Below are 21,408 nucleotides of genomic sequence, written 5' to 3' on the forward strand. Positions count from 1 at the left end.
GTAGTAGTAATAATAATAATTTCCCCTTAGGTAGTATAATATATATATATATATATATATATATATATAACAGCAATGCAGGCTTTGTAGACCCCTGGCTTTTAAAAACTTGGTTCCCTTGCTTTCTCTCTGCAAATTCTCAAGCCTATTTCTGACAAGTCTTGTTTTACTGCTTACAACCATTTCTTCTTTGGACGTCCTCTTCTTTTTTTCTCCATTTCTTCCTCCTTCAGTATTGTTTTAACATTTCGATTCTGTGGCATTCGTATAATGTAACCAAGCCAACTAGCTCTTTGGGCTCGTATTTTTGCCGTAATTGCTGGTTTTCCATACATACTCATTATTTCTTTATTCGTTCGTCTTCTCCAAATATTCTCTGCCGTCTTTATTCATTCGAAGATTTTTCTGAGCACCTTTCTTTCCCGGATCTCTACTTTCTTTTCTTCCTGCCGGTTCATAATCTACCTTTCACTGGCCATACATCACTGTGGGTCTGATTACTGTCTCGTAGACTCGCAGTTTAGCTATTCTTGGCACATTTTTGCTTTCCGTAATGAATTTAGTGACCCTATAGCTCTGCTTCCCTTTATTAATCTTTGTCTATCTCTTTTTTTTTCCCGTGTTCGTTATGGTTACTCCTAAGTATTCAAATTCTGACACTTTTCAAAACTATAGACAGTCTTTGCTCCTTTCATTTTGATATATTTGCTATTATTTATTATGTCTCCTGTCATTTCCATATATTGCGTTTTTGTTTGGGTTATTAATAATCCGTATCTTCTCGCTTCTTCTTCAAAGTTTTGGAAAACTTTTTCTAAATGTTTTTTTTTTTTTGTTCTCGCTAGTATCACTACATCATCCGCGTACGCTATGCACTGTTCCCTGCTATTGAAAATAGTCCTGTTTGTGCTTATATTTGATCTTCTTACGATTTGTTCCAATACTAGGTTGAATAAATTCGTTGATAGCGGATCCCCTTGTTTTAAACCTCTATTCACTGTGAACTGTCTTGAAAAGCTTCCTTCCATTGTTACCCTATCATCGTGTTCCTAAGCGTCATTCTCACTAACTTTATAAGCTTTCCTGGTATTTCTAATGTTCTCATGGCCTCATATAGCATCGTTTGATTTAGGGAGTCATATGCTTGTTTAAAATCGATAAATACCATATGTTTTCCCAAGTTTTATTCGTAGCTATTATTTTGTATTAATTTTAACATACTTATTTGATCAGTAGTTGTTCTTTCTGCTCTAAAACCTCACTGGTATTCTCCAATCACTTTGTTATCATATTTTATTAATCTTTTCCTAATAATTTTTGCAAGTATTTTATATATATATATATATATATATATATATATATATATATATATATATATATATATATATATATATATATATATATATATACCCGGTATTTAGGCGTTCGACGCCCTTCCGGTAGGGATCTATATCTATGGAGGAGTATCACCTAGCCGCAAGCCCTTATCTCTTGCCGTACTGCTCCACCATAGGCCGATCAGATACCAGCATATTTTAGACTAAGCCGCAGATTCATTTTAGAATTTTGAACTGCTGCGTTAGCCTTTTTGTTTTCTGTACACCGAGTCGGGGATTGAACTGACATCTCTCGCATTGAAGCGAAGGAGAAGCCAGCCGCCCAGCCGGCTTGGCTAATCCGATCGACAAGTATTTTATATACTACTTCTAATAGTGCTATACCTCTATAGTTTCGCACTCCATTTTGTTTCCTTTTTTATAGATAGAACAAATAAGAGCACTATTCCATTGTTTTGGTATTTCTTCCTTTTGCCAAATTATTAGTGTCAAATGAAACATCTATTCTTCACCTTCCTTAAAAATCTCAGCCAAAGTGGTATCCCACACTTTCTCCTGCACTTTTGTAATGTTTTAGGTCTCTTATTATTTCTTTGACTTCATTCAGAGTTGGTTCTTTGCACGTCCATTCTTCATCTTCTTGCCAATTCTCATTTACCACAAGTTCCTCCTGTTCGGCTGTATTTAATAGATCTTCGAAATATTCCGCCCCTCTATTTAATTTTTCTGTTGTTTTACCTAGAAGTAAGCCTTCTTTGTTTCTGCAATACTGTGGATTATTCTTTGAAGTTTCTCTGGATTTCTAACATTGTGGTAAAATTTTTTACCTCTTTGTTTATGTAGGCTTTTTCTATGTTTTTCAATTGCTTTGCTAGCTGATCTCTTTTCTTTTTTCTTCAAATTTTTTCACTTTACTTCTTCTTGCCACATAGTTTTCGATCGCATTTTGGGTATTTTCTTTATCTCTTTGTAGTTTTGGCCTATTTCTTCTTGCCAAAAAATTCCTACATTCTTCATCGAACCAGTCTTGCCGTCTTTATATATGGTTCCTTCCTATACACTTTTCCACTGCTTTCGACATGGCTGTCTGTATGGTCTGACACTCTTCATCTATATTCTATTCTATCTAGATTCTCTAGTTTTTTTTTTTATTTTTCCCTCTAGTCTGTTTACAACTTGCTAAAGTTAATATAATACTGTACTGTTTATATTGAGATAACAAATATTACTACAAACCGACACCGAGAGTCTAAATCTTTTAAAAGTAATTTTAATATATTAATGTCATTAGGGATTTTGTAATAATGGATTACGTGCAATAAAAAAATACAAACAATTTAGGAAACCGTTCCGGCATATACTTAATGGCATAATTCCAATATTATCTGTGATGGCTTTAAGCCGCTATGATAAAATTCATTCGAAAATTGATGAATTAGTCGGGCAATGTTTGCTGGCTTGTCATAAATATAACAGTCTGATTTATTAGAATGTATTGAACGAAGTGCCCTCTTGATAACATCAATAAACATGCCAGGCCGTATAAGCCAACTGGATATTCAAGTCGTAATAAAGAGGTCGGCCATCAATCATGGACTATTTTGTATAAGTCATATTTCAACTCTGATAGCAACGCAAATGGAAGAACGTTTGCCAAAAGTATCCAAGAAGAGAATAATTATAAAAAGTTTTAGCCCATTATTACAAAAATATCGATATTAAAACAAACTTAATTATAAAAATTAAATAAAAAATAAAAAAAAAGTTATTCTAAGGTAAGGTAGGTTATTAGAATACTGTCGAGAGTTTAACAAATTTTCGTAATTCGTTAGTTCTTACTGGCAATTCTGTCAATTTTGAGTTTGCCAGAATTAAGCGCCTCTTCTATCGATATCTTTTACCAGGATAAAAAATTGATATTACTCGTAACATTTGTTTTGCAGGTGACTTTATTATACCATCTTGTACGAAAATTATTCTCTTTCTGTCTAAGAAACAATTAAATTTAATTACTAATAAATAAGTCAGAAATACATATATATATATATATATATATATATATATATATATATATATATATATATATATGTATATATATACTAATAAAGTTAACACTAATTTAGTGTATAAAGTTCCTGAAGATTTTTTATCAACATTGCTTCTGCTACTCCAACTACGTTGAGAACAAGAAACTATTAATTATGCACTATCACAATATAATATTGCAGTTACTATAAAAGTACTTAAACTAAAAAATATTCTAAAAACAACAAACGTAAACAAATATATACGATCTGACACAACGAATAATATGGCCGAAGTGAGGTCGTTTTTAGTCACGTGATGCCCTCTCCATAGATTCCTAACTCGATGATTTTACTTTTACTCCCTAGAGAGTAAAAGTACATTGTCTCCATAGCGAGAAAAAGTACGACTGTACTCTGTACTACAATAAGGCCAGGAAACGTATACTTTGGATAGAGATAGGTAGAAAAATATTTAACTGATTCTAGAGATGATAAGTAAAACAATATAACTTCAAAAACATTGTAATAATACTAATAATTTGACACTGTGACTAAACATAATTTTAGACATGATTTAGAACTGCGCCGCAAATTTCTCGACAGAATGAAGTAAAAATATAAAAAAAGAAAGTATTTTCTGAACCTAAAATTGCTTTATTGCTATTTAAAGAGATATTATATTAAAAGTATTAAATAGTGAATATTAATACTAACAAATCTACTACTGTAGAACTCTTACTTCTTCGTGAGGTTAACGTAATTAAGACCCTTGGAAATATGTAAATATGAAAAATTTCTAATACCAAATTTGAGACAAATAATAATTGTTTTTTTATAAATATGTTAAACACCCACCCACATACTATATAAATATTATATACACATGTTAAAAAGCTTCATTGAAGAAAATTCGTTAACCCCGAAATCTGTCGTTAGTTATTAATGGTTTTCAAAACATAGATTTTAGTATTGTCTAACAATAAACGTGTTAATAAACTTGGATGATTGCAAATTGATTTAACAAACTAAATGTTGGAAAATACTGTTTACATACCTACTAATCCCAGGAATATCAAATATGCTGTTAATTGGTTTTATTACATTTAGGCTCAATCAGAATATTATAATGAGGGTATAATGTGACATTCTAATACGTTATGGATTAGCGTGAATGTTTAATTACTGCATTCTATTCATACTGACAAATTAGCCGAAGTCCTTAAGTGGGCGTTCCAATTACAGAATCGTAATTATTAATGTTGGAATTTACTCTCAGGTAGAGTTTAAGTAATAAAAAGCTAAGAAAAACTAAGATATTATAAATTGCAAATCTAATGTTGAAATTATCTGGACTCTAGAAAATAATTCGCTGTTGCGCGTGAAAAGGGGGAGAAGTCATAAAACTTGAAAACGAGAAACAATATTTAAAATTTTACAAAAAAATTGGCGATTGTTAATCGCCATTTTAATTCACAAGTTTGTTACAAACCTTTTCCGTCGACCGTACTTTTCAGAAATAAAGATACCTTAGTTTAATATTTTATTTAATTATTCACAGAATTTTAAACAATAAAGTAAATAATGACATACAATGACAGATAGTACTAACAGCGGCTACTTCATTTTAAATTTTTTAGTGGGAATATAAATAGGATTCTGATTGGTTGCCTACACCACAGGTCACTGCCAATCACCGAGCGTTTAATTAATTTATGCAAGCAATGTATGTTGTGTTGCCTATAATAAAATCGTTCATTATTTGAAAATCATTCATTAATAGGAGTCATTAATCAATGATTTTGAGGGTGTTAAAATTGATCATAAATGGACGGTCGAGGGAAAAATAAATTAAATCTATTTTAATTGCTAAGATTATAGAAAAACAAACAATAATAATTTGTTGTTCTGAAAAGAACCGTGTATTTAATTTCTGTTTAGCTATCACTATCCTCGTTTAAATTAATTATGATCGGTTCAATTATATTATGATCTACATGAACATGAATTGAATTGATGAATTGAAAATGAATTTTCTTTACTTATTACGTGTCGGACTGAATAAATATATACTTTTTTATACAAAATGCCTTTAAAACTTTTAAAAGCTCTTGTTTGGTGTAACATTCTTCAAAATACATATCATTCGTCTCCATGTAATTTTTAATTTCCAATTTAGTATTATGTATTCGAGGTTGGAGCCTTACTTAGTTGGCGACTGTGATAGCTTGCATTGTCCATTACTATCACGCTATTCTGAGGAATGTTTGACATAAGATTATTTTTGAACCGTTCTTCAAAAAGTTCTGCCGTTGTATCTTCATGGTAGTCGAGGAGGAGGAGTCTTTAATAATCTTTGCAGAAAGCCACAGGGCATTTGGAACCCAACCATTTTCTGATCCAGCATGTAAAATCGTTATTCTTCTTCCTTTATTTGACGGAGGTTGTGTCTTACATTTAACTGAGGAATCGGCAAATCCTTTAGGTCGCGTTGAATGTGTGTCAAACCGTATCTCGTCGAGGTAAATTATCGAACGATTTTCAGACCGGAATCTTCTTATATAAGTTATATACTCATAACGCCATTTGTGTAATCTATGAGATTCCATAATTACTTGTCTTTTGTCAATTATACGATATCGAAAGCCCATACTTTTCAAAATTTTTCATAAGCTGGTGAGGCTACAGTTTATTTGGGCTTCGTCCACATTGAGCCGTTGCTTCAGAGCTCTTAATGTAGGTATACGTTGCTCTGGGTACATGATATAGTCTTTTCGACGTATCAAGTCCTTATCGGCTTCGTCCATACATTTGTTTGTTTTTTCTTGTTTCTATGGGATTTGATGTAATTATTTTTACTGTGGTCAGAGATATTTTCGTCAAATCGCATATTTCACTCGTAGCGGAAGTTGTGTCAGGTCTTCTTTTAAGTAAGATACTGTATATAGTTTTATAATTTGCTTTGCATCTATAGATAAACGTTTCTTCTTTACCGGAACACTAGAAGAAGCCCCATTACTATCCCACGGACGCCACATAATGATAGAAAACTTAATGAATAAAATGAGTAATACTACTTCCCGTGATACATAAAGACAAACAAATTTTATCAAGAACTCGTATTTAAATTCTGGTACGTGTTCACTTCCATAAACTTATTATATAAATATCCGAAAACCACTTGACAGGTGATTAGCAAACCCGTCACGCACTACCATCGAATTCGAAAAACCCTCTTATCAGTAAAGTTTCGTCAATATAAGCCTTATCTGTATTAATGAAATTATAATAAAATTGGATGGTACGCAATTAAATCAACATTAAGAAATGAAGATTGACAAATTATACCAGGAACCATATTTAAATTTTACCTGAAACCGGGCCTTTTATACTATTATCGGTTAACCCAGGATGTTTATAGTCGGTACTAATTGAAGTCAACCATTTACTGCTAAACAAACTTTAATAAACTTGTAGCCGCTTTTCACCACTTTCCTAACTCTACGGTCTTGAAAGATTCTTCTTTGTCAAAGGACAACTTGTATTAAAACTGTTTAGATTTTTCATACCCTAACCAACGGAACTGTCTCCAGTTTATCTTGTTATTTTGAGTATCAGTTTTGCGGTTAACTAGTACGGAATTAAATAAATCCCCAAAATTAAGAAACGCAAAGAGCTGCATTTTTGTAACTAAAAATTGATGTTTTCTCCCAACTTGCCGAATTATTTGAGCCCAGTCATGTGAATGTTTTATTTGACTACTAAATTTTTTCTTCTTTTTTCTATTAAACTATGATCTATATTCCACTCCAAATGTGTATGGCCTAGTATTAAAAACTTATGGTCAATAATTTTTAAATTTGCAGAGCATTGTAAAGCAATTAAACAACCTGCTGTTATAAAACTGATGTTCGACTAAAGGATCTAAATATTTTGTTAGGTATTGATATAAACAGAGACGTATTTCATTTCCGCCCTCTTTTGCTAAAGATTCATGCCATAAATAGCAGTAAGCTTGTAAGTTGTCACAGTCGTGAACTGTAAGATTAAAAGTCCACAACTGCGTCTTGTAAAACGACTCACCGCTTTGGTGGTCTGGTGTTGGCAGGCATTGCTGGAGATCAAAAGAAATAGTTTTCATTTTAGCATGATCCTTAGCCAGAAATTTATCTTCTTCTTTAGATTTATTTCCTTGATCGGCTTGTAAATTAGGGATGGGAAAAACCTACCGGTTTTAACCGAAAACCGGTTTTTTTACTTCGCAATAACCGGTTTTATCGGTTGTTTTTTTGTCCCGGTTATAACCGGTTTTTTATTTTTAAAGTAAAAACCGGTTATTAGGTTTTTACGGTGATTAGGAATAGGTTAGGCATTATTTTGGATCCCAATCATAATTATTATTTTCAAGTAATTATTCCAAACAAAACCATAATTCAAATTTTATTTTGTTTTATAAATACAGAAGCAAACTGAAAGTGCAAACTCTCATCAGCCAGAAACAATTAAGTTTTATTGTAATATTTCGTTGAAAAGATATTTGTAATCATAATATTTACATAAGAAGTGATCTGGTACATCATATATTTTTCACACTTGACTCTTGACATTGAAAGTGGGTGAATGGCTGTTTCTAATTAACCAAAAATAATGTTCTGACTATAAATATCGAATTACAGATTACGAATACGAATCTCCAAGGATTTCCCTACGTTTTCAAAACGATACACCCATACAGGAAGTATTAAATGAGTTAAAATGTACCTATTATACAAATATACAAACGTATTAAAAGTAATACATAATCATTTTTTTTTGATGGTAGTAAAAATAAAAGATGAATTGCATTATTCAATTTATTTTTAAGTAAAATATTTATGTTGATATTTTTTTTAAATACCATTTGAAAGAGTCTGGGAAATTTTTTATAAGTTGAAATGGTTGGGATGGGGAATTTTTTGGGTTTGGGAGGAGAGGAAAATTGGTGGGTATTTTAGAGGATTCTATTTTTAAATGGTAAATTAAATTTGCATCATTAATTAAATACAATAATTGCATATTATATTCTACTCTCAATATATTCATTGACAATAGAACCTAAATTATTTTAGCGCTCTCTGTTGAGCGGTAGTATAATAATTTTGGTTTACTGCTCTCTGCATCTGACTACAACCAGATGGAATTCTGTCTACCATATGCTTAAAAGATTCACACTAATGTCCCCATATATAGCTGCACTATTGGCAGATCCCTCGATTAAAAAAGCACCAAGGATGATTTCTGGTTCAGATATAAAACTAGTCACTGAAATTGTAAGCATTTTATCGCTTTTCGATGAGGCCACAAAGGAGATGTCGGGTTCCCAGTACATTACTGCTAGCCTTGTTATCCCCCTTGTGTCTATTATCGAAAGATTTTTAAAAAACCTCAAGCCAAACCTTAGTACAGCTCAAAAGTTATGCCAAAAGCTCATAACTAGCCTTCAACAGAGGGGCACTAAGCTTTTACGAAATCCTCTGTTTTGTCATGCTACAATCACGGACCGAGGTTCAAAAAGCTATATCTGAATTAGTATATAGCGGAGACAGTCACATCCAATTTAGGCTCGGAAGTTAGGACGTACCTTACCGAAATCGGAAAACTTTCTCCTTCCTGCTCCTTCCAAATGAAGAAGCCAAAGTGAGTTTAAAATCAAATCCTCTTTGGTCTTCACACGATCTGGAGTTGGTGAACAGTGGTTTCAGTTCAAGTTCTCAGGACACACAGATTCAAAGTTCTTTTTCAAATGAACTGACTCTATATCTGCAGCGGCCTTTGCTGCCAAGTGATCCGTTTTCATTCTGGGATCAGAACAGAACCTGTATGCCAGGCTTGGCTTTTATAGCTAAAAAAATACATGTCGTTGGTTGAAAGTTCGGTGACATCAGAGAGACTGGTGTCATCATTGAATAATATTGTGTCAGATGAGAGAAGCCGCTTAACCGACCAACATATATATGAACGAGTTTTTCTCAATAGGCTTCATGAAAAATATTACTGCATATTCTTTTATTGTATATTATTGCAATATGTATATATTAATCTTACACTATATTATATTTTAATAATCACTAAATATATATTAATAATAAAATAATAAATAAATATAATAATTAATAGAATAAAATGGTTTTATTAAAAATTGTGTTTTATTTATATTGATATTGATGTTCTTTCGATAGTACTAATTTTGATCATATTGATATCCAGTCGAATAAAGTATCGCAAACTAAAGTGCATTATAAATGTAACTTTGTAACTATTGGATTAAAAAAACCAAAAACCGGTTTTTGGAAAAACCGGGTTTTTTTGGCCGGTTATAACCGCCAGGTTAAACCGTAAGCAAAAAAAAACCGGTATAACCGAAAACCGGTGTTTTGTCAAAAACCGCCATCCCTATTGTAAATGGTGTTCGTATAAGTTTTCTTTTAGTTGTATTATTTCATCCTCATTCTTGCACATATTGATTTTCATTTTTAACTTGTCACATGTACCGCGTGTGTGTGTCTTTCTTAAGTTTTTTATACTGATGTTCACGCTGTAAAATATGTTTTTGTATATTTTACGATTAATAAAATTATTTGGGTATATCTTCTTGTAAGCTTCATAAATAGCAGTGAGTGTGTAGTGTGAAGGTAAATATTTCCTGGTGACTTCTTCCTTGTATAGTGACTTTCATACAAGGGTATAGATAAAATGTAATCTCTAGCCGTTATTTTTTCAACATCTAATACCTTCTACCGATTTTCATGATATCCTCGTTTGTCTAATGTCATTACGCTTGATATTTGAGAAAATTTCTTCGCTGCTGTAACTTCTATGAATTTTTTAGTAATATTAAGTTTTCTTACTAATTTATAATAATAATCTTCTTAATTTCTTACTAAACTTTCATAAAACACTCCTTGCAAACAACAGAACGAACGTAATGAACAGGAAAATGATAAATTATGGTATGCTGTCCGTATTGCTGTTTGTTTGAGCCGGAACACCTAATTCGCATAGAACATTTTTCTTTAACATCCATGAGAGCAGCTAGATATTCTAACCTACAATTGTAGCTTTTTATCCTTGGACTTTCTGGATTTCTACATAATTTCAGCTCTTGCATAGTTTTTTCCTTAATTTCTTTTCCAGTTCTTGTAACATATCCCTTACCAAAATTTCTCTCTCCTCTCTCATTTTTTTGCTTTTTTGTTCGTGCGTTTTTTAACTTTCTCTCGGACTTTACCGTCTAAGTTTTGCAGAGAATATTAATTTTGGGACCACAAAAAAGATGCAAAAAAGTTTACCACTTTTACCATCGGGCTTCCCCCTAAAACCCTCCTCGCAGGGGAGTTCCCAAAATTAATATTCTCTGCAAAATTCAGCTTGTTCGTATTATTTTTAGGGGTCAACTCTCTGACGACTGGACTATAATGGTGAGCTCCAAGTCATATATAATCTTATGTGAGGCCGTATGTACGTTAGAAGGAAACATAATGAAATAAAAAACACAGTTATACTACACTTATAATTTTATTGTCCTGTATTTAGAAATATCGATTAATACAAATTAAAAATAGTATGGAAAATACTTTTTTATCTAGTTATTTTTGTATTTATTAGAGGAACAAATTTGCTTTAATACAGCAGCTGAGAATTTTAGATAAGAGATAAAATTATTAGCACGTTCTGGCGTATTTTAAATATGCTGCATGCCCAAAGAATGCCAGAGATGAAATGATGTGAACGAATATCAATTAAAAATATTAATAAAAAATAGATGAAACGAGCAAAATTTTGAACAAATTAGCAGGCTTAAAATTACAAACAAAAAAAAAAATAAAGCAAGAAATAGAAAAAAAGCGGAGAAGCATAATCCAAATAATGTATTGTAACACAGCGTACTCAATGGAGGTGAGTTAAAATTTTCAATTGTTCATTAAGAGCAATAACCATATGACTTAATCATCGTCAATGGGAAATCAAATTAAAATTGTACGAGACTGACTGGTTAAAAACATTTTGCAACACTAAATGGATTTTCCGTAATTAAATCTTATGTGAAGGCGGGAAATGTGATCGAAAATATTTTGTGTCAACATAAATTTTGTTCCAACGCAAAACAAGTTAATCATATATTTCGTAATAAAACAGAATGAAATTTAGAGATATAACAAATCGAAATGGATTGCTGATATGAATCATGTAATTTATAGGTTAGATATAAAAATTTAGAACATAAAATGACGCCCCTAAAAATACCAACATTTCTAAAATTGCAGTATTAAGATTTAAAAAAAACTTAAGCATATATTGAATGAAAAAGACAGAAAAGATTTGAATAGCGACATCTGATAGAAAAATCGGTAAGATAGTTTCGAAACAAATTCAGATTTCTGCTTTAATCTGGAGCCTTCTAAAAATTGCAAGACATGGCCAGACGATGATAAAGATGTTAAAAGAGACATGGGGAATCTAAAATTTGCATTCCACGACATATCTATTCATCTAGGCAGAAATCCTAACGAATTTGTTTCTCGTACTCATACAGAGTGGATCAGAATAAAATGAAAAAGACAGAAAAGATTTGATTTCACGTTCAAAGCGTCTATGTATCTATTGATACGTATTTCGACTTAAAAAGTCTCATCAGAATAGTTATTCATAGCCGTTCTTAACGTGAAAAATAATCTTCTCTGTCTTATTAGAAGCAACAATAACATGGCTTCGTTATGGATGCAATAGCGACATCTGATAGAAAAATCGGTAAGATAGTTTCGAAACAAATTCAGATTTCTGCTTTAATCTGGAGCCTTCTAAAAATTGCAAGACATGGCCAGACGATGATAAAGATGTTAAAAGAGACATGGGGAATCTAAAATTTGCATTCCACGACATGTCTATTCATCTAGGCAGAAATCCTAACGAATTTGTTTCTCGTACTCATACAGAGTAGATCCGAATAAAATGAAAAAGACAGAAAAGATTTGATTTCACGTTCAAAGCGTCTATGTATCTATTGATACGTATTATATTGATAACTATTCTGATGAGACTTTTTAAGTCGAAATACGTATCAATAGATACATAGACGCTTTGAACGTAAAATCAAATCTTTTCTGTCTTTTTCATTTTATTCGGATCTACTCTGTATGAGTACGAGAAACAAATTCGTTAGGATTTCTGCCTAGATGAATAGACATGTCGTGGAATGCAAATTTTAGATTCCCCATGTCTCTTTTAACATCTTTATCATCGTCTGGCCATGTCTTGCAATTTTTAGAAGGCTCCAGATTAAAGCAGAAATCTGAATTTGTTTCGAAACTATCTTACCGATTTTTCTATCAGATGTCGCTATTGCGTCCATAACGAAGCCATGTTATTGTTGCTTCTAATAAGACAGAGAAGATTATTTTTCACGTTAAGAACGGCTATGAATAACTATTCTGATAAGACTTTTTAAGTCGAAATACGTATCAATAGATACATAGACGCTTTGAACGTGAAATCAAATCTTTTCTGTCTTTTTCATTTTATTCGGATCTACTCTGTATGAGTACGAGAAACAAATTCCTTAGGATTTCTGCCTAGATGAATAGACATGTCGTGGAATGCAAATTTTAGATTTCTCATGTCTCTTTTAACATCTTTATCATCGTCTGGCCATGTCTTGCAATTTTTAGAAGGCTCCAGATTAAAGCAGAAATCTGAATTTGTTTCGAAACTATCTTACCGATTTTTCTATCAGATGTCGCTATTGCGTCCATAACGAAGCCATGTTATTGTTGCTTCTAATAAGACAGAGAAGATTATTTTTCACGTTAAGAACGGCTACGAATAACTATTCTGATGAGACTTTTTAAGTCGAAATACGTATCGATAGATACATAGACGCTTTGAACGTGAAATCAAATCTTTTCTGTCTTTTTCATTTTATTCGGATCTACTCTGTATGAGTACGAGAAACAAATTCGTTAGGATTTCTGCCTAGATGAATAGACATGTCGTGGAATGCAAATTTTAGATTCCCCATGTCTCTTTTAACATCTTTATCATCGTCTGGCCATGTCTTGCCATTTTTAGAAGGCTCCAGATTAAAGCAGAAATCTGAATTTGTTTCGAAACTATCTTACCGTTTTTTTAAGCATATATATATATATATATATATATATATATATATATATATATATATATATATATATATTTATTGATAATTAAATCTTTGCGTTATGTACTTTCTCTTCAATTCCTCTTGAAGCCTGTGCAATATTTTCCAGTTCAATATTCAGTCTTTCCAATACTGCCTGATTTGTGACTCTATCCATCCAAGGGACTATAAGAACGTGCCTATAGACCCACATTTCAAAGGCCTCTAGACGTAAAACAAATTCTGAATATGCTTAAATATATGAATAATGCCGATGGTAAGTAAAAACATAATTTATTTTCTTCTTCTAAATCTTCTAGAGATGTTGGCGACCACATTGACCCATCTTATTCTATTCACAGCAGCTCGAAATAGATCAGTTGACGTTAGACCAGTCCACTTCCTAAGATTGGCCAGCCAGAATATACGTCTACGTCCAAGGCCTCTCTTACCCTCAATCTTGCCTTGTAGAATCAACTGTAGAAGTCGGTATTTATCATTACGCATGATGTGGCCGAAGTAATCCAATTTTTTGTTTTTTATGGTGTTAATAATTTCTTTGTCTTTTCTTAGCCTCTGGAGAATAGTTATGCTACTTGTGTGGTGTACATATGAGACCCTCAACATACGTCGGCAGCACCACATTTCAAATGCCTCTAATCGTTTTATGGCATCTTCTGTGAGGCTCCAGCTTTCTACTCTATAGAGGAGGATTCCTAAGGCTGTTGAAAGGGCTTCTGGCTTTTTCAATACGAGTTTTTATTTTGTAACTGTGATCTTAAGTATCCTTAATATTGCAGCCCAAATAGCATATTTTTTCCACTCTTTCTAACGGTGTATCGCCTATTGTAATTTGGGCGTTTATGTTGGTGTTCTTACTAATGATCATTATTTTTATCTTCTTGCAATTTAGTTTCAGGCCGTATTTGTTACACATGCTTCTACAACGTTATCAATCATCCTTTGAGGCCCAATTAATATTGTTTATAAGTTATTATTTACAGCAATCCCATCTTTTGATTCGTAAAAGGCCTCTATAAAGATGTTTTCAGAGTATATGTTAAATAATGCCGGTGAAAATATGCAACTTTGTCTTACTCCTTTTTCGACTGTGAAGTTCTCGGACAGTTCATTTTCTAATCGTACTGTTGCTTTTTGTTGGAGATATAAGTTTGAGATCAGTCTTTTATCCTTACCATCGAGTCGTGATGTTTTTAGTATATCGATTAGTTTCCCATATGCGACTTTATCAAATGCCTTCCCAAAATCAATGAAACATGCATACACATCGCAGCTGACATCCCTGGCTCTCTGTATTAGAACTTGCAAACTAAAAAGTGCTTTCCTCGTTCCGAGTCCTGCTCTGAATCCAAATTGAACTTCACTCAGATGTTCTTCTAATTTGGTGTATACTTCTTCTCAGAGCCTTCTTTCAGTGCGTCACAGTTTTTCGATTTCTTTCTAACGCATTAAGTTGGATGTGATGAAAAAAGCGGCAGTTCCGTGATTAAAACACGAAAATATTACAGCGTTGCATGCATAACCGGTCTATTCTTAACCTACACTTGATTCGTTGATATTTGAAATGCGCGTCTTCTCTAGCCAATCAGTTACGCGAGTCACGAACATTTGACGTAAAACTTCATTCATGTTGGTCATCCTTTCGAAGTGTGAAGAGTGAAGTGATTCTTGTCGGTTCAGGTCAGTATTGACAGTATTTGACTTATTTTATAGCGTTGTTATGCATTATTTGTGTTAACCTATATTTTTTATTTTGTTTTGGTTTTCATTAAAATATTTTTAAAATGCCAAGATTTACGGAAAAGGAACAAGTTCTGATACTTAAATTAGTTAAATATTTTGAATTAGAAAAAGAAGCTGGACAAACTTTATTACCAATTTCTGCTGTTCGTGAAGTAAGTTTAAAATTACACTGAAAATAAAATTGTTTTATTTTTACCTACTGTTTATTTCAGCGTGTTGCTGAGGCGTTAAAAGAATTAAAATTCAGATGGGTAAATTGTAGTGTTGCTAACAGAAAATATTTAATGGAACAACCACATGTGACTTTAAAAAGACTTCAGTTTTTGAAAGCCTATAAGGACAATGAAAGCAGTTTATACCCTTTAAAACCAGTTTTCTTGGATGAGCCCTGGATATTCAGTAAAGGAGGATTCCGCAAGAGCTGGCAAGATGGCAGTGTTAATGCAGTCAGAAAGAAGAATGGAGAAGGTGTAGATACATTATTCTTAATGCAGGTTCTGAAAATGGGTTCATTGATAACTGTGAATTGATTTTCAAAAGTGGAAGTAAATCTGGTGACTACCATGATTCAATGAATTCTGAGAATTTTGAAAAATGGTTTGAGCATCAGCTTTTACCAAATTTAGAAGAACCATCATTAATTATAATGGATAATGCATCATACCATTCAACTTTATTGGAAAAAATACCAAATGCTAGTTGGGCAAAACATTCTTTATTAGAATGGTTGAAAAACCGGCATATTAATTGTTCAATGACTATGATGAAGTTTGAGTTGATGGATATTGTAAAGAAGCATCTACCAGATAAAGTATTTAAGTGTGTATTAGAATTTATTTAGTAAGTGGCATTTTATATATATTTTGTTTTACAGATTGGATAGACTGGCCCTTCAATATGGCCATCGTGTCTTGAGACTGCCTCCATATCATTGTCAATTCAATCCAATAGAGAATGTTTGGTCTGACTGCAAAAGGTATTATGATGCCAATATAACTTCTGCTGGCGTTACAAACGAAGCCACAGTATTAAATGTGTGGAAAAAATCTTTACAACAGGTAAATTAATTTTTTTTTATTCTTAGATACTAACTTTGCTATAATTTAAGGTCACACCAGAAAAATGGAGGAAGTATGTTAGGCATGCAGAAAGCCTCATTAATGAATATTGGGAGACAGCAAAAATAATGGACACAAACCACATATCTCCTATAGTAATTGATTTAAATGAATGGGATTGTGTATCTTCAGATGATGATTTTGTGGAAGGGCCAGAAATAAAATGACACCAAGCTCGTTTTTGTTTTTTTAATTTGTAAGATTATTGGTCTCTATTTTTCTTGTATTTATTTATTTATATTTTCTAATTTTCTCGTGTAATATTTAGTGTTATTTAGTTCCTTATAATCATAGTATCTTGTAGTTATTTAGAAGTGTGCATTTGTTTATATTTAGTTATTCTTTTCCTTATGTTATAGTTTTAGATCTTTAGGTTGATTCCCACATATTTCATTAATAATTCTATTATCAATTAATAATTGTAGTCTGTTGTGTTTTTATGGTTTTTAGATATTAGGTTGCTAGTTCTTACTTACTTTAACTCATTAACATCTAAAAAGAAACTAGAGTGAAAAAAATGGAAAACACCAAAATTGTGATGTTTGGTTTAACTTTGATTTTTAAATTGACAAATGGTAGAATTGATTGTCCCTCTCTTGTGAGTCAGAGTATTCTTAGAGTATCATATTACCATGATTTGCATTATCTATGTACTTTTATTGTTCCATTTTATAGAAAAACCCATGGGCCAATGGCCCACTGAATAGATACTTATCTTTGTTAAACAACCTGAATGTAGAATGTAGATGTGTTTAATATGTCTCTCAATGAATATATAAATATTTGTAGAAAGTTACTGGTACGTTATAGGCACCATGGTATATATATATATATATATATATATATATATATATATATATATATATATATATATATATATATATATTGAAATGATATTGTTTAAAAAAATTAATTTATAAGTTATATACTACATAATATTAGATATAAAAAAGTATTTGATTATTTTAAATAAGTTATATACTAGAGAATTTAATAAAAATATATTTATGTGAGGGCATTTTTAATAAATTAGCATATAATAAGTGTAAAAAGTTGTATTTTAATGTTGTAAATATATTTAAGTGAGCCATGTGCATAGGCAACCAACTATACAGTAAATTGACAGATAGAAATTAATCATAATAGGAATATAAGTGGGGTTATAATAATAATGTTAGTTTAAAATGTTTAATTTATATATATTTAATGATTTAAATGTTTATTCTGATCTGAAAAGCCTAAATGTCAACAAAATTATTAATAGAAAAGAATGGAATTCTCTGGATCACCGGAGATGGCCATGTTTGCGAAATGGTTTGTTCCAGAAAATTCAGACATGTATTTAATAGAACAAATTGGAACATGATCTCTTACCAGATGGTTCTAGAATATCCAAAAAGATATAAATACCCGTGATTTGGATTCAAGATGGAAGTTTTTAGTCACAAGTCAGGCCAGTTCATTATGAAAGTTAGTAGACACATTTAGTTAGTGTAGTAAATTGTTCAGAATTTTCAAGAAGTCAGTCAGAAAAGTTTAGTAAGAAATATGAAAGTTAGTTGGAGTCAGTGAATCAAGTACAAATAGTCCAATTGTTTAATATAATTAAAAAAGGTATATTGGAAGAAATTAAATTATGTTATGGTTGGAGATTAGTATAAATCAACTTATAATAATTGGATATTGGTATATTGAAAAGAAGAATAAATATAAATGCTGTTTGCTGGTTTGCTTGGTGGTATATAAATGCTGGTGAAGAAAAATATATCTTAAATTGGTAGAAGCTGATAATTGGAAAAAGAAATTTCACAAAAACAAGGATAACCGAAGTACGAAGACATTCAGTGGTGATTAGAATATATATAGTGGAAAACAGTTCATTTAGGCATTCAGTGAAAGAAAGGTACAAAATTTTGTTAATATAATTTAGTTAGTGTTATAACAATTTCAATTTTGAAGATAGTTTGTTTAAATTTAACATTGTCTATAGAATTTAATTAGTTTTATAAGAACATCAATTTAAAGATAGTTTATTTTAAATTTACATTGGCTAGGTTAGATATATATGTGTGTTTCATAATAGTTATAATAAAGATAATTTAAAAAAGTACTTACAAGCTAATTCTTTGAGAACCGCGATAAAAACCCTATATATTATATTATTAAAAATACTCATTGCTCATCATTCAAACAAAAAACACATCATAACAATATATATATATATATATATATATATATATATATATATATATATATATATATATATATATATATATATATATATGTATGTATATATATTATATGTACATACATATGTTGTAAGGTTCTAACCGTTTTAACTATGTAACTTTGTATGTTGTGTACCTATGGGTATCTAATTGAGCATATTGACGAACTGATGTTGTTGCACGAAAGGCAACGATACATCTTCAAATATATGAAATAGCAGCATACATTGTTGTTTCATTCTCCAAATTGACAGATATCCTTATTTAGACACCCATAGGTACACAACATATGAAGTTTTATTTTCCCGTCTTTATAGTGCTGGATCTTAGAATCATAGAGTTAACTGCTGGATTTATAGGTTTTAAGATTTAATTACATATAATATATAAGTGTACTTAAACCACTATTTTATATATTGTAAATTGTAACATTTAATGGGTTTGTCCCGTATATTAAATAAATTAAATTAAATGTTGGGTGACATCTATTACATATATATTCAAAAAAAATTTTTTTTTCAATTTGAAATACAAGGGCGTTCTCAAATGGGTTTAGGTATTTGTATGGTATTTTTCAAAACATCCAGTTTTCCTGGAAAATGAAAGCCTTTGGTGACTTCAATTCTGTAACCAGCTTTTCTATTTCTTGGTGTTCTTGAAGTGACACCATCTCCCAAATCACATTTTCAGTATAAATTTGATGAGGTTTCCAGGCATTGGCACTGATCATGTCAGGAAAGTACGTAAATAAAACCCACCATGACTTTTTACCTTTTAAACTTATTCGATATAACAATATGCACTGATCATGCGCATCTACTACACCCATTCCAGATATTGTTGTGAAGCTATTTTCTTGTGGCATTTTAAATTAATTACTATTTAAATGGGAATAAGCCACAATTCAGTCCAATAATGGAGTCTAAAATTGTTTGCTTCCTACAATTCTGGAATGGGTTAATTACTATTTAAATGGGAATAAGCCACAATTAAAGGTTAAAATACGTTTATTGACGTTTCAATTTCCACTTCGGAAAAAAAAAGATTTCCGAAGTGGAAATTAAAACGTCAATAAACGTATTTTAACCTTTAATTGTGGCTTATTCCCATTTAAATAGTAATTAACCCATTCCAGAATTGTAGGAAGCAAACAATTTTAGACTCCATTATTGGACTTTTTTGTACACGATTTTCTCTTACAATTCCTGTCGCCTTTATGATTTTTTTTGTTTCAGATATATCATTAGTTTTTTGTCATGAAATAATTATCGAAAAAATATACAGGAAAGGATTTAATATTTCATTGATATCCAAATTCTACTTTTCAATGTCTTCAATAAAGTATTATTATTAGGCATCAGTGAATAAATTGTTTTTATGATTAGAATTATACCCTATTTGTGTAATTAATTTATAAGTTACGTAATAAACATCTTTGAAAACAGTATTTGTTTGCTTTTATAAGAAAATGGCGGCAAATATTTAATTGTATAACTAGAAAACGAACTAACTACACTTGTATTATATACTATTATAAAATAAACAATAAATGGATCGTTGTGTTGTCGTTTTTAAATGTTTCCATATTTATGAATTTAATAAACAATATTGTTTACTATTATTTAATCCACCTTGCAATAAAAGTAAGTACGGTTCTGGCATCTGTCACAATTCTCAATAATTACATGAAATAATTCTCGACACATCCAATACAGTATATGACGTCACAATTAATGACGCACTGAAAGAAGGCTCTGAGAAGGACTATATATGCGCGAGTGAATGATAGTAAGGAGTACTTTAAGTATATTTATTTTTTATAAGTAGTTTTACAATATTTCTACTGTAATATATAATTCTCCAGTTGTTTCTGTATGTATTGGAATAAGTAAAATAGATGTGATCATGTTTTACAATGCACCAGAGAATATTCGTATGTATTCTTCAGATAAGGAAACTGTACTGGAAAATTGTAATAAAAGATCTTCAAATGTTGATAATCACTTGGAAGGGATTATACCAATGCAGAAAAACTGTCCTTCTGGTAAGTAATAAATAATTAAATTGAAAGTAGGTACAAGTAGTATAAAGATAACGGAAGAAATTAACAAAATAACCCCCGTACAAAATGTTGTGCGAGAATTCCAAAATCGCCTAGGCTATTGTCAAGAAGTGAAGGGTGGTCATTTTGAACATTTAATTTAATTGAAAATTACATTGAAAAATACATTCTAAACATTATGTGACATTATCTTCATTTAACCTAAGTTTTGTGATAGACACATTATCAAAATTTTACATCTTAAAAATCAATGTTCTTAGTTATGGTTTAACCAAATTAAAAAAAACTTTATATTTCTAAATAGAGGACTAAAATACCTTTTTAACAATGTGCCACACGACCCCCTTTATTATTTAAAATTTTCGAGATGGTGCTTATAATTCAAAGGGGGTGCTAGAAGGGTATAATATTTTCATACAGTAAATTGTCAATTTAAGAATAAAAATCGACCTGTTTCAGATTTTTTCAGATAGTAGAGATAGTACAAGCACTCCTGACCACGGCGCAGTAGACGAAATTTGGTTTAGTCCCCACATCCATGCGAAACGCACTTTACTATGCAACGTGAATGGTAGAACGTTTCAGTTTGGTTAGCATAATTCCACTTACAATAGAATCTTTCTGCCTTTACGTGAATTTGGATTCCGCCTTCGAGCAGCTTCATGGTCAGGAGTGTTTGCACTATCTCTACATAATAACGCCAAAAA

The 21,408-nt window shown here is 31.2% G+C and overlaps 1 protein-coding gene across 1 annotated transcript; it reads left to right on the forward strand.

Moving 5' to 3' along the window:
* Window positions 1-15,801: 15,801 nt before the first annotated feature.
* LOC140433478 (uncharacterized) lies at window positions 15,802-16,825 on the forward strand. Its single transcript, XM_072521466.1, has 3 exons — window positions 15,802-16,112; window positions 16,168-16,351; window positions 16,402-16,825. Exons 1-3 carry the CDS (start codon window positions 15,865-15,867, stop codon window positions 16,576-16,578), a joined length of 609 nt encoding a protein of 202 aa, XP_072377567.1. The 5' UTR covers window positions 15,802-15,864; the 3' UTR covers window positions 16,579-16,825.
* The last annotated feature ends 4,583 nt before the right edge of the window (window positions 16,826-21,408 follow it).

The sequence above is a fragment of the Diabrotica undecimpunctata genome, chromosome 2 (genome assembly GCF_040954645.1).
Source record: "Diabrotica undecimpunctata isolate CICGRU chromosome 2, icDiaUnde3, whole genome shotgun sequence".
Taxonomy (NCBI): domain Eukaryota; kingdom Metazoa; phylum Arthropoda; class Insecta; order Coleoptera; family Chrysomelidae; genus Diabrotica; species Diabrotica undecimpunctata.